Source organism: Halyomorpha halys, unplaced genomic scaffold, assembly GCF_000696795.3.
Source record: "Halyomorpha halys isolate HHAL.00 unplaced genomic scaffold, Hhal_1.1 Scaffold726.1, whole genome shotgun sequence".
Lineage (NCBI taxonomy): Eukaryota > Metazoa > Arthropoda > Insecta > Hemiptera > Pentatomidae > Halyomorpha > Halyomorpha halys.
In genome coordinates, this window is record NW_027116696.1 from 103,225 (window position 1) to 118,958 (window position 15,734).

The window sequence follows — 15,734 nt, forward strand, 5'->3', positions numbered from 1 at the left end:
AAGTTGTAAACATAAAAGAAAACAGTAGGAAGGACAGGAATGACAGGAAGATAAGAGTATAAGAATTTGATCAGGAACTAGGTTCAATTATATAAAAAAAATAAAATGTTTGAATTGCTCTTTGCTTGCTAAAAACTTTGAATGCCTTTTTTTTCTATTTCGCTATGACTCATTTTTCAAGGAAAAAGATGTACTACAATTATTTTAATTATCTGCTCTTGTATTGAACAAAACATTTTGAATAAAATTATTTGTGAGACACACAACCCACAGAATGTAAAAAAAACTGCCATCCTGACAAGTTGGAGGAATGAAACAATAGTGGTACCTTAAAGTTTTTCATTAGTTTTTTTTTGTTTTTTTTTATATATTAAGTAACTGTACCTAATGAGATTAGTTTTACTCTTAAACGAAGTTTTTCATGTTACTTATCTAACTTTGATAGTTCCCTCTTGATGATAATTACTGGAAAAAAGTTTTTTTCTCTTCATTAAGTATGTAATTATTTCTAGCTTTCTTCAAACCACAACATTGTATTGCTGAATGTATTGGAATCTGTTGCTCAGGACAACAAAAACAAACTTAGTAATGAGATGGTTTCTAAGTTAATAGACTTTAGTGTTGAAGAAATGTTAAAGACTGAAAATTCCCAGATGACTCAAGGTGTACTGAGCAGTATTTTAATAGCCCTTGGAACTAATCATTGTAGAGAGGTATTCCTGTGAATATTTTTAAAAATCAAATTCATTTATTTTACAATGGCCAAGCATTTATAGTTTTTTTCAGTATTAGTAAATATATTAATTGAGGGATTTAAATCATTTTCATTTAATACTTAATATGTATATTGTATATTTTATATTTGTTTGTCTTTTAAATGATCATAGAAATTTTATCAAAAAAAAAAAAAAAATGTATATATGTAAAGCTTTTTAGTTAAAAGTTTAATTTTAACTTTTGAATTACATTGATTACAATTTTATAAATTGTTTTAAGTTACAAATGTTTTTTTTTATAAATATAAGTTCAGTCAGTTTTTGATTTCTTACAAACTTATTCTCTTCAGGTTCTGAGTGCACTTATCCCCAAGATACAGCCTGGCTGTGATCCAAACCCACACCTGTTGATGACCTTAGGTCACCTATCTTGTGCCAATGTAGCACAATGTATACCAATAATCAAGGTTGCCTTCAATATCATGATACCAATGATGCCTTCAACCAGGAATGAACAGCTTCGCATTGCTTTAGCATTTGGTAATTAGTTAAGTATAGATTGTCTCTTAAAGTTTGGATTTGGCAATACCTGATAACTGTTTGCACCTTCACTGTTCTGTATTCATTTACTTACTAAATATAATGACAAGGTCATACATATGGGCTCTATATTGTGCATAATATTTGGCAGATGTAAAATTTACTAAATTATATTTTTAGCAAATACGTTGAAGTAACAACAACCCAGTGTCCATTTTTAGGGGGTTTGTAATTTTTATGTAGAAATGATATCCATCAAAGATAAACACTTTTACATGCAATAGCAAACACTGTTTTCAAAAGCCTGTAACAATTTTGTTTTTACCACATCAATAAATGGTCATCCTCATTTCTAAAAAGCTACAGTTTGTATTCCCAGGTCCTAAAATATGGCGATAGGTTGTTGCTCCAAGCAACAGAATACATACAGATTAAGTCTTTTCTAGAGTATAACTGTGATTATTTATTTCATAAGTATTCAAACATTTTAAGTTATTTATAATTAAACAATTATAATTTTATATTTTTGATTTTGTTCAGTTACAAGATTAATTAACAAGCCTCAACTAACGAATGTGGATGAGTAGTTAGGATGAATAAATTAAATAAAAATTAAGCTTGAGTATGAATAATTTTAAATTTAGATTATTTGCACGAATTATGAAGGGGAAAAAAAAAAATCACTCTGCATAAATCATTTAGAAACATAAAAAGTTCTGTTTTTGAAAGTTGTTCAGATTTATATCATTTTAGTATTGAAAAGTTCTGATAATTTTTTTAAAATGTTTTTTATTGGTAGAACTTGTCAACACCTTATTTTTGAAAGGACATTTCTTAGTCAGATCTATATGCTATTTAAGATGGAGCTATATATGAGGGTGGTAATTAAAGGTGGTGAATAATTTTAGAGCTTTATGATCCATACAATGGGTAATTCTCTACACACCTGTATCAGTCCATTATAACTGAGATCAAATTTACTGAATGTATTATGATTTTAATACTAGTGTAAATTTTAATAAATATATTTAAAAAATATATATCCATTATGCTGAATATAATGTGCTAATTGTACAGATTCTGGGTCTGTCACATTGTATTTCTAAGAATGAAATTACAAAAAATAAGTAACTGATTAGGTGTACTGAGCCACTATTTAATTGACCAATTGTGAGGTCTGGATTATGCTGGGTAGATTGTGAAGCCAATGATTCCAGAACAAGGAATTATAAGGAACGAGCAGTGAAACTAAGTGTCCTATTAGCTTAAATAACCAACTTCATGGAAGAAATTAGGTTGAAAAACTTTCAATTCAGTAAGGTTGAGCGTTCCTAATGCGTCATACCATCATTTACAAAAAAGAGACTCCTGGAAATCAACACTTCTCTGCCATGAGTGAATAGTAGATTCTTTGCTTTTCCTCTGTAGTTATTATAAATATTATTGTTAAGTTTGTTGCTTATGTCAGTTGGTATTAAACAATTTTAACTTCAGAGATTGACTGACTTCTCCACTAAATCTCAAGGGCCAAAATCTAAATTAAACTAAGAAGTCTGTAGGACCAATCTGTTATCATTAACTACAATTAAAATATCCTTTCACTAGGTATATCAGTTCTTGTTTCCTCATTAGTCGTTGAATAAAATCATTTGATTTTTTGTATGATTTACTATTTTTTAAAATGTTTTTTCTCCTATGCCACACATCGTAGCGAATTATATGCTTAGAAGGTAAGAGGAGAATTTCTTAATGTATCTGTCACTTTTATAAGAGAAAGGTTGGCTGTTTCTCATTGTTATCTTTGACATTCCATTGTCCCGAGTAAATAGTCTTCTACATCTCCTGCAGGATTATAAGTATTTTTATATTCCCATATTCTTGAATGGGCAGTAACATTTTCCATTTGTATTGTACTTGAGGCAGGTTTCTTCCTGAAAGGTTATATATGAAATAAATGTTTTTCATAGATTTTTCCCTTTGATACCTTGCCATGAATCAGCTCAAATCATTTTGGTTCAGTTTTAGTAATTATATCTACTTTAGCATATATATTCTTTAACAAGAATATTTTTGACATATACTTTTTTTTCTGAGGCCAATTGATGTCCACATGTCAGTATTTTCATTTGGTAGGCATTTGTTTTAATAAAACATTTTACAGTCATAGCTCCACATTAGCAAAGACCAACATTGTGGACATCATATTTAGCTACTTACTTATCATATTAGCTAATTACGAAAAGACAGGAACCTTTACCGAACTTGAACCAGAGGACAGCCTAAACTCAGGTGGGACTAAAGGTGCTAAAGCCTTGCTGTACGTGAGAAGCCTAAATATATTCCAGCAGCCTACTCTCATACTTTTCATATTTACTGTACTGTTGTGAAGAGAGTTGTTCCTCATTAAGTGTGTCAGAGGGCACGTTCTTCAGTGATATGTACGTGAATAGCATAATACATTGTAAAGTTTGATCTCATTGTAAATGAAAATAAAATATAGCTGCTTTGGTGGTGCTTGTGGGCCTGGTTTGGTCCACAGGATATGGTTTAAAGACCCTGCCTTATGTTATTTTTCCTGCTGATTTTTCTTTTTACACTTCGATCTAAATGTTTCAAGTAATTTTTTTTTTAATTTTTGATATAAATATTATTCATACTGTTCATAGGTTATCTTTTGATATTTTATGTGCTATTCAGCTTGATAATGGTAACTATATTTGGTTTTGTATTTATTTTTAGTTATCGGAAAGTTTTGTGAATCCTTGGAAGAATATCTTTCAATAACTGAAGCTGAAAGAGATCCTGCTGTAACTGCGCAGACATTCTCAGAAGAAATTATTTCAGCCTACAATGTCATTGCAAATTCATGGGTTCAAGCTAAAGAAGTCAAAGTAAGAATAAATTTTAAATAACAGTAGCTTTGACTCATAATTCAAAATAGAAAACTGATACTGTATAAGTTCACTATAAGCTATGGTCATTGAACATGTCAACAAATAAAAATATATTTTTAATTCATTCATTTAGCAACTATCCAATCCCCATTTCCTTATTTTTTTTTTTTTAAATGTTAGTTTATTTTGTTTGATTTTAAATAAAATAACTATTCTAATGTTAATTATTTGATTTTTTTGAGTTTAAATTATACATATTTATAAGTATTACTAAAATTTAGGAAGCATCTATGGCACAATTGATAATATTAATATATTATATTTACTTTACTACATACACAAAATAATTCTGGACCAAATTAAAGTTTGAAATTTTCACCCAGTAGCAGGCCCATAGCGCCCAGAGTATTATTAATTAAACATTGTATTAATGAATGAGTTAGCTGACTACTTTGATTACAGTTGACAGAAATTAAAAATTGTTATATTAATGAATGAGTTAGCTGACTGCTTTGATTACAGGTGACAGAAAGTGCAATATGTTGCCTTGGGCCCCTTTTCAACCTGTTGCCCGAGGAGAAGGCAGCTCTTGCTACTTCGCGTGCCGTGACCTGCCTACTGAATGCCTATCGCCGCCCTTGTATACAGCACCATCTGATCACTTCTTGTCTTGCTACTGTTCTCAGCACTGCTCCTCCTTCAGCAATTATACCAGTTCTTGATCAAGTTTTGCATAGCCTTGGCAATATGGTAAATAGCAATTAACAGTTTGAATTGAGTTCTCATTACTTTGTATGTTACGAATTTTAAAAAATAACTAACATTTTTTTTTTTTCAAATTAATATTTCTTGATTGTATCCAATATCTTAAGGTGCACATTTTCAGGTTTAGAAGTTAGCTACAGTAAATTTAAAAATTTTCAGGTTATAGTACCACCTGACTATTCACTTCCTCATACTGTAAAACAGCACAGCGAGGTGCTTCGCTGTTATGATCACATCGGTATGTCATTTAGTCATAGTCTTATTTTCTTAATTTAGTTTTAAGTCCATTTATTTAGCTATTACGTTGTATCTCTTCTTAAGCTCTTAAGTTGTATTATATCAATTAATTTGTTTCATATATGATATTCTAACCACATTATAGTTATGATCTATTTTTCTGAAGTCATTAATGTTTCACAACACTCTTATATACATGCAAGAATTATGTATCTGCAAAAATGTTTGAACCAAAATGACTATTACTTTTAAAGTAGAACTATGTTCGAAAGATGGAACCTTCGAATAATTTCATTCTAGATACAACCCCTTCATAATTCTTAACCACAGAACCTTTTGATTACATTAAGACTGGGAGCATCAACCTCTCAGAAATAATGAACCTTTTGTTTAAGGCTATTTATTTTTTGTTGACTACAACATTCTTTTTAATCTGGAAATATACTCCATTAGCTATACTCATTCAGTTTCTGATTTCCAAGTCTAGTCTGCTGTAATAGAATCAAAAGCTGCTTTAAGATACTGAACAGCCAAGTTTGTATTCTTACCTCTGTCCTAAGCCTTATCCTAAATCATTCTTAATGACTTTGGGTTTACCGCTGTGGTCAAAATTTTAAATAAAACAGACCATTTTTTATTAATGATTATTGCTCAGTCATTTTAAAAATTCCTACTTTGGTTTTTAATGAGCTTTTAGTTAAGCTCATCAGTCCTTAAATACAAACATGTTATGAACAAACAAACAGGGATTGGGTAGAGTTAACCTCACCTAAAACACCTCTGTTCAGATTTACAGTTTAGTTAATCAGATTTGAGAACTAATATATTGAGTTATTGAGGAGTAGTCATCTGACAGTTAAGTCAGTTGTATAATTTACCTCTATAACGATAATAGGGTGGACTCCTCTGATTTACCCTATAGTCCATTTTTATCCTGTTGGCAATATAAAAACATTTTTCAGACTTAAATGTTGGAAACTCAAGTTTGTTTGGGAAAGAAGTTGGAATATTTTGTTTCATAAAGTGAATGAATGATTTTTGATATATGATCAAAAACTCACATTCCTTTTGAATAGTAAGAACAAATGTTTTGAGTAGTATATAAACTCCTGTGATATGACTTCTCAATATTCTGGTATTGGTAGAATGTTAACTGTTAAAATAAGGTACAGGGTCAGAACTAATTGTAGCTTTAAGTCCTAGAGAACTATTTCAGTTTGTTTTGTGAAATATTGTGTGTACTCTTGAGTATTCATGAACTTTTATAAGTGATTATTATATAATATATTCATATTTTAGGGAAACACTTTACTGAACGGCTGACAGATCTCCTCTTGAAGCAAATGAAACTTGGCAGTGAGAAGGAGAAAATAGAGTGCTTGATAGTGACTGCACACTTAATTTCTGGTAGTGATAAAATACTTGAAAATAGGCTTCATGAGATCATACCAGCTATGACTGTGCTCTTGTTAGATTCCTCTGTAAAAGTAAGTTACACATTTCTTTTGTTCACACTTTTATACAATGGAAAACATGATTCATAGTAATGTTATAGTAAAATGTTAGGCATTTTGACTGTCCAAAATTTGTGATTAAATTAATAAATAATATGAAATCTAGTGGCACACTCAAGACTATCTGTGTTCTTGAAATCAATTTATGTCTGTAACAAAACGACATTGTGGAACTAAAATTTTCAGTTATAAAAAGTAATTATTTAAAGTTTATTTTTAATCCTTTAAATTCTTTAACCGCATATATGCAGGCAATGTAAGCCGTGCTCCCCTCCAGTTCTCTCCATGTGTGGTCTGCATTTAGAGTTAAGAAATCGAAACAATATATTAATTTACCGATGTTTGTAAACAATATATCAATGATCTGGATAGTTTACTGTTATATTATTTTATTTAATTCACCAATTTATCTGATTTTTGCTTATATAAACTATTATATTTGAGGGTGAACATTTAATTATAGCTGAAGTATTGAATCAGTCCAACTTTCTTCATACAAATATGTATATTTAATGTTATTTGTTAACTTATTATATTAACTGCTTCATTTGTATTTATAGTTTTATTTTTCCAAAAGTATAATCCTTTTACATCTTTTTTAATAATGTTTCTCGACTAATAAATATATTGTTTTATAAATAATAATTATAATATGTGCAACTATCTAATCCAACTACTTTAATCTCTCTTGTTCTCCTAATCAGATCTCATTAAATAAATAGCCTATTACCTCTTAAGTTTTTCCTAGATTGAAATTTATAAAAAAAAAGGAAAAAAAAAAAGAACCATTCAAATTTTTATAGATATAGATACAATATTTTACTTACTTAAATTTTAAAAAAATTAATTGAAAATATATAAGTTTTTTTTTAATGAAAAAAAGTTTTTAACTCAACCAATAAGTTTGTCAAAAAGAAAGATGGTTAACTATTAAAAAAGAAGTATAAGAAGAAGAAATATTGATGAAAAACTGTCATAAAATCATCTCGCCCTTATGATATCAGTCCTGTCCCTTTCTGTCACACCTACCGGCCCAGTATCCCCACATCATCTTCAGCATTTGAAAGGTTAAATTTTCTTGATTCTGTAGTATTAAAAAAAACTCTATTAAACGAAATAACTTGGCCTGTTTTTTTTTTCACTATATTTATTTATGTATACCCAGCACTTCAACTGATCAGGTTATCTTCATGCTCATTATTGTTTATTTTTTATCTGACATAACATAACATAGTTTTATTTCCAATCAAGTATATATATACACTATATATGTATTATATTAATAAATATATTATATACGTAAAGTTTGGCTAAACTGTTGCAACCTTTAGTGGTCTTATGGCCTTATGTGAAGAGCATAGTGTTCACTATTTGCTTGTTGATGTAATTATTTATAAGTGTTTCTATTATTATTTGTTTTATGAATCTCCATAACTGAGTTTAATGGACATGTAATTTAATTCTTTTACACTGGTCATGATTATATTTCTATGTATATTCAGTATTGTTTGTATTTAATTTTCACAACATATATTTCGTGCTTTTATACAGAATAAAATCACATCAGAACAGTGTCACAAATTAAATTTCAAGATACAAATTTAAAAGAAGATGGCTCTTCTTTATATCAAGTTGTTTTTAAAAAAATGAGAAGGAATAATCCAATGCATTTCTCCTAGTAAGAATGTTTGGTATGTGGTTCCTCTGTGTCCATAGTATTTTACCTTCTAGGAAGCAGGTAAAAAATTGAATGGTTGATATAAAAAACATAAAAGTCTATAGAAAACTAACTGTAAAGATTTACAATGTTATACAGAAAGAATATTTTGATGAAGCTGATAAAATTTGTATCCTAGAATCACCTTTAGAAAAATATGTTTCTAGGACTATTGAAGCTAAACAGGTTGAGTTGTAAAATTGAATTAGAAGATTATAACTCCAATTAAGTATGAATTCAAGACAAGAGGAAACAAACCTGTACCATACTGAGAAAAAATTTGTTCTAGAAAATTTTTTATTTTATTAAAATTTAAAATCAAATAAGATCTTTCAGAATGGTTACATAAATTTGGAGAAGAATGTAATCGCTGCCCGATAAATTCTGATTGCAGTCAAATTTAGGTTTTGCATTTTTTTTGTCACTGACCCTACCAAATAATAAATACAAAATAAATTTGAATAAAATCAGGATAATCAATTATCGGAATACTTGGAAAGATTTTTGAAGAGAATACTTGAAAATATTTGTTGATCAATAAACATACATTGTTGGAAAACTTTTTTTACTAATTGCTTATGTTTTATTTATTTGCTTCTACAAATTTGAAAAGGTTAGACCTGGAAAATATTAGCAAATTATATTACAATGTTCAAAACTTAATTTATAGTTATTTTATCAAATTATTTACTGATGCCGAATGTAGAAAAAGTTTGTTTGTTTATCAGGATATTTTGTTTGGTTACAGTATTATTTTTGGAAAGTAATACCCTTTGAACTGGGTTTGACACTTTCTAGAAGCATGGCCCACAGAAATAGTCATATGACATGTCAAACATATTACCATTTGTTTATCAATTTTTCATGATAAAAACTAGCAATATTTTTAAAAGAGCTAATACAACTTTATTATCTTATTGTAAACTAACATATAAAATAATTGTCCTTACTGTTTATTGCCTTATTACATATTTAAAAGTAGGAAGTTCAAATTAATTTTATTTATATGTATATGATGTCAATGATCTGCTAATGTCAGGAAATTCCATAAAAAGACATGACAGTTCAGTTAGCAACAGTTATTTATTCTTAATTATTTTCTAGGAAGTTATTAGTAAATTCTTGTCATCTTAATACTTAAATAATAATTTAGGTATTAAAATGATAAGGTGAAAAAAGTTCATTTAGAATATTGTTTAATACTCTTTATTTAATTTTACTATGTTTTGTGGCGTTTTCCCCATCTTCTGATATTATAATTCCTTATGATCAATTTTATCCATTCATTACTGAAATTTTGTTGTTTAAAGTTACTAATTAAAAATGTATGATACTTACTGTGTGTGTGAAAAGAATTGGTGACTTCCTATGTAAAACACTATGCCAAGAAAGCAAAAAGGTCTAATGATCCTTACCTTTTTTCCACTGATTTTTGAGACTATAGCCATGATCTTTAGGAAGGTTATTATAGTTCTGGATCATCATGTAATATTGAAGCATAACAAGCTTTGTGTTTGCTATATCATGAATGGACTATAACTTGATGAAAAAAAACAAGTGAATTCAGTTTAATTAAAGATGAGGAACTGCTGTTGTGAATTCTACAGAATCATAATTTTTCCATAATCTGCTAGGATTAATTAATTTTGATATTTTAAATGTATTTATATGAGTGCAACTAATTTCTTTGTTTTATTTAAGGTCAAAAAAGCATTAGTGAAAGCAATTGTTGCACTGTTTTGTAAGCGTAGCCAATCTGAGGGACCTTATCATGTTGGTAATTCCAATGAAGCCTTCATTGAATTTTTAGTCAAAAACTCAGTTCTTTCACAAACCTCTACAGTTAGTATTAAATTAATTAATATTTCTTTTTAATTATTAATTATCTAACTTCAAAATGTATTAAAAGTTGTATTATTATGTATATATGTTATTACTATAAGTAAGTACTATAATTACCCATTCTTTTATGTAAAATCTCTCCTAATTATATATTTTTACATTCTTGGATCTGACCATTACGGTCAGAGATTTAAACTCAAGCTGTCCTCAGGTATATCTTCAAGTAGACCCCTTTCCTATTGATATAGATTATGATTGTTTTCAGAGGCAAATACTATTATATTATCATATACTTTTTAAATATCTCGTTTTGAGGATTTTCAGTCTTTCATCTGATTCTACTTTGAGATTTGCTTATGGATATTTTGGTCAATTGAACTTTCACTCTATTTAGCAATTCCAACAGTTTGATAAGCAAAATTTATTAATTAAATGGTATTATTTATTTGTTTATTAATTTATTTGATCTTATGTATTAATTTAATTTATTTGATTTTATAATTATTGGAGGTTAATATAATTTAAATTTTTGTTGTGTTATTTCTTTTAATTGAACAAAAATTATTGTCGGATGTAACGTTTATTTTTATTTAAAAACCTTACAACAATTTGGGTAAACTAAAAGTTAATATAATTAATTGATTAATTTAATTGGTTCACTTAAATTCAATTTAATCTTTTCATATTGAATAGTATAGATCAAAAAGAAAAAAAATCTATCAAAATCAAAATTATTATTGTTAATATATATATAAAAATAACTTGACAATATTTACATTGGCAATGCTGTGTAAGAAACTTTTTTTTTAAATATTTTATTTCGTAAACTTTCTCTCTTAAAATAGCTCATAAACATGTTTAGAGTGGTCGATTTCCCAAAAATGTGTAAGAAAATGACAGATTTCAGAGAATACTCCCAAGAAATCCTGTTAGTTGGGAAATCGTGTTCAAATTGTTGGGAAATTTTAGATTTTTCCTTCCCTTACCAATTAGTTGTAGCAACTAACTTCTCTGCATATCAATGTTGCCTGTACACAATTAAATAATTCCCATGTCTATTTGATGTTTTTACTTTTCATTATGTTATTCACTGTTCTTTACACATCAAGTATATTTTGGAATTAGTTACAGATCCCAGACTTCATTGAACTGAGTAATATCTGTACTGCTACCATCCATCTACTGAGCAGTACTGTGGACAACCTTAGGCCTTGCCTTTGGAATACTCTTCTCACATTGATGATGAATCAAGGCTTTGATCAAGCCATTCCTACTGTCACCAAAGCTCTTGCACAAATAGCCCCTAAGACCAATCCCGAGGAAGGTAAAGGCAATAGTTAATTACTTATTTTTATTGTTTAAGTATAATTTATTGTGAATACATATATAGTTAATTTATCAATATGAATGATGATGAATCTGTAAGATTGGACAAAAACATTTATATTTTCAGAAAATACAAAAACAAAACAATATTAAATTAATTTGAAATACTTTCAGTTAAAATAGCTGTAGCAATCAATTTTAATATGAATATATGTTGCTAGACTCTCCTGTGGTCCGCTCCAGGGCCCTTGTGGCACATTTATGGTCCATGGATCTCTGGTTTATGAAGACAAGCTATATACCCTTTAACATTTACATTATTTTCTTAGCTTTAAGTGATATATGTTTTACTGTCCATATTATTATTATGGATATAAAAATATATCTACAATATATTATTGAAGATTCTTTTGCTATTTTCACCATTCTATTATTGCTACTAGTGTTATGTGTTTGGTATTGTTGGAATAAATTTCTTTTTCTATAGACTAAAACACCCAAGCAGTTTTACAGAAGTTGCCTAAATCCTCCCACTTATAATCAAATAAGTTCTTTTATAGTGCTTCACCAAGAAAAAAAACTGGAAACAAGTTATGAGAAAAAGGAAAAATTTGAAAATAAATAAAAAAATATTCATTTTAAGAAAAATTGTATATATGATTACTTTATCCATAATTAAAATTGTCTAAATCAGACGAGTAATAACTAAGATATTACACATTAGACTTGATACTTATGTTTATTTTCAAACTTTTTGTGCAGATTGCATGACAACCTGTTAACTTGTTTTAGATATTCAATTGCTTTTTCATCTATTCTGAACTGAAGTTTTGGACATTGTTTTGTATCATTAATTTTTTTAACAAGTTTAGTGTGAAATTTTGTAATGATACAGCTGTTCATTTAAAAAGCTGGGACCTATTTCTTAAATAGTTATAAATTGATAGTTGAATAAATTAAATTTGTTACTTGTTATTTTTAGGAATTGTAATATATCAAAAAGTAGAAATTGTACACCTTATTTATGAGCTGTTAAATAGAAAGTATAAGTGAATTTTTGATTACTCAAAAACTATACATTTCCTGGAATTTTTCTAATTTTATTTTAAAAGACAATTAAATTGTCTACAAAGATTTAAAAATATAAATATTGATCAGACCAATGTTAGGTAAGTTGCAACAAACAATTTTTATTTTGGATTTAGCACCCAGAGTGGTGTTGAAAGTCATGTGAATGAATATTTTATGCTTATAAAAGTTATTTTTTTAATATTCTTCCCAAATTTAGTTAATAATTGTTATGTTTTTTATTATTTTAGATCATATAAGCCAATAATTAAAAATCAGGAAGTAAAATTAAGCTTGGAGAATATTAAGTGTGACAATTATCCACTTATTTCTTAAATTTAATTTTTTTTTTTTAAGGTTTTCAAGGCTTACCTTTTTTTTACCCCTCGGACCTGTTGTTTGTTTAAAAATACAACTTTTTTCTTCTCTATTATTTTTGATTTATTAGCAATTTGAAAAAAATGATAAATCAAAATTAGTTTCATAAAACTTTACTTTCATAAAAGCTCATCTTCACCTCTTATTTTGAAAGTAAAGAACCTCCTTTACAAACTCTATTAGTTTTTTATCAAACATTTACCACACTTACTGTATTTAAATCTTCCAGCTATTGAACAAGAGCAAAACTTTCTGACATTTTATTTCCATTATACAAAACAGTAATTTGAAATTTTCTTATCCAATATAAGTTCTTGAAGAATGGAATATGGTCCGGGTGCGGTAAAAAAAAACTCAAATAGTAGATAGTGATACTATTTTATTGAGCCTTACTAGTGTTTGTATCTTGAGGGCCCCGTGTTTTTTGTGACATACTGGAAGATTATTGATTGACCGTGTGTATAGATGAATGGAATATGGTCCGGGTGCGGTAAAAAAAAACTCAAATAGTAGATAATGATACTATTTTATTGAGCCTAGTGTTTGTATCTTGAGGGCCCCCTGTGTTTTGTGAGATACTGGAAGATTATTGATTGACCATGTGTATAGATGAATGGAATATGGTCCGGGTGCGGTAAAAAAAAACTCAAATTGTAGATAATGATACTATTTGAGTTTTTTTTTACCGCACCCGGACCATATTCCATTCATCTATACACACGGTCAATCAATAATCTTCCAATAAGTTCTTGAAGTTTTTTATTTGTTCTTTTGAAAGGCATTGGAATTTATGAACTGCAATAATTTTTTTAAAAATTATTTAACTCTTTACCAATTCCCATTTTCGCTTAGTATGTAAAGAGGAATACAATTCTAGTATGACTAAGATTTATATTTTTGAAAATAATAAGTTAAGCTCATTTAACTGTCATTAGCTCATTCATTATAATTAAATTCTTCTCCTATTCCCATTTAATGGAAAAAGTAACTAATTTTACAGTTGTACCAAAGGATGGAGGACCATCACCCAGTCTAGAAACTGTGCTATGTAGGTCTTTTGCTTTTCTTGGTTCTCCGCTGAATAACAACCGTGGAGTGTCGATCCTTCAGTTCTTGCAACACTTTTCAAGGTACCTCAGCCCACACATCTCTGATCTATGGGCCCATAAGCTTCCACAGCTTATAACCTATCTGCAAGGTATCTCATTTCTATTATTTAACCATTAAAACAATTTGTTATATGGAGACTAGTAGAACTTAATATATTATTGTTGAAATCAATAAATGATAAATATTTTATCCCTATATGTTGTAATTTTAAAATTGAAAAAAAAGATATTGTTGAAAATATTTCTACTAAGTACATAGGTCAGTCAGTCTACTTTCCTCAACATATTTATTTGTTTTTTATATATCCTCTAATTTTCTACAGTGAAAATTGAATTTTTCTGGAAATTTCTATTGGAAAGGCGATTATCTATTTTTCAAGGTTAATGATTTGTCATTTATGAGTAAAATTTATGGTGCGAGCTAGTGTTGAAATATAGGTGTATCCAAAAAGGAGTTTGATGCATGGGTAAGCAAAAGTAGTTGAAAGAATCATTAAATTGATACTAAACCCATTTAGTATAAATAATAATTCCTAACTTTTCTCCAAATTAGGGCCAAATCAAAGAAGCTGTTTCCAAAATATAGATATGCTGAGGAAAGTATGCTTACGCATGTGTTGGTGAAGGTAGTGGATGGAATCTGATAAAATTGATATAGGAACAACTAGGTACCACCTTATGCAATATCTGTAAAACCAACTGTTTAATCGAGTATGCTCAACACAAATGTGACTAGAGATAGACACAGAACCAAAGTGTTTCTCGATGTCTAAAATATTAAATGAAAATGCAAGTTAAAATTGAATTGAATGTAATTTTATCTCATTTAAGGCCTCTTTTTGACTTTTACCCCAAACCAAATCCATAACAGTTCTCAAAAGATCCTTCAATGGTCTTCCTTAATCAGCTACTTGAGGCACAAATTTAATAAGGTATATGAACATACCTGAAATCTACAAAGTTCTTGAAGGGTTTGGGGTTGTGGCAAATTGGTAATTGCTTCAGTCTTCTTTAAATTCAGCAATAATACTTTTCCACATAATGTATATTCCATAAATGTTACTCTAGTTTTTTAAAACTCCCATTTATCTCTATTAAGGATTACCTTATCTTTTAATCTCTCTAAAAATTTTCAAGTTCTGTCATGTTATTCCATGTTGTTCCATGTCCAAAGACAAGAATGTCATCCATTAGATTCAAGATTTTCAGGATCTGAAAAATATGTCTCTGAAATTGTTAAAGAGCCAAAGAAATGCCAAACTGAAGATGATTAACAACAAACCTTTCCAATACTCTTGCTATTTTTCTCTTATAATAAAAAATAATAAAGAAGATGGTCGGGGTTGTAGTTAAAAGAAACAAAAAGTACTTAAAAGTGACTTACATGTTACACTTGTCACCGGATGTAACGCATGGACTCATTATTATTATCTTTTTCAGGATATAAACCTAATTATAATTCCATTATAATGCCATAAGTCTTTATCTTTAGCTACTTTTAATTAATAAATATTGTTAATAATTATCCATGTTCTTTTAATTCTCCTGGAAATGAGTTTTACGGCTCTTTAACTAATTATTGTTGTTTTTAGGTACGTAAGTATGTAGATAAGCTGTGTATATATATA

At 28.5% G+C, this 15,734-nt stretch overlaps 1 protein-coding gene across 2 annotated transcripts in view; it reads left to right on the forward strand.

Moving 5' to 3' along the window:
• The window catches only part of c11.1 (maestro heat like repeat family protein c11.1), a 62,989-nt gene that overhangs the window by 3,601 nt on the left and 43,654 nt on the right, over positions 1–15,734 (forward strand). For both annotated transcript variants that reach the window (XM_014428548.3, XM_014428549.3), the window contains exons 3-11: positions 513–713; positions 1,067–1,256; positions 3,996–4,147; positions 4,673–4,900; positions 5,075–5,153; positions 6,452–6,639; positions 10,085–10,225; positions 11,351–11,549; positions 13,998–14,195. In XM_014428548.3, the coding sequence (XP_014284034.1) occupies positions 513–713; positions 1,067–1,256; positions 3,996–4,147; positions 4,673–4,900; positions 5,075–5,153; positions 6,452–6,639; positions 10,085–10,225; positions 11,351–11,549; positions 13,998–14,195 (1,576 nt within the window). The remainder of the gene's footprint in view (positions 1–512; positions 714–1,066; positions 1,257–3,995; positions 4,148–4,672; positions 4,901–5,074; positions 5,154–6,451; positions 6,640–10,084; positions 10,226–11,350; positions 11,550–13,997; positions 14,196–15,734) is intronic.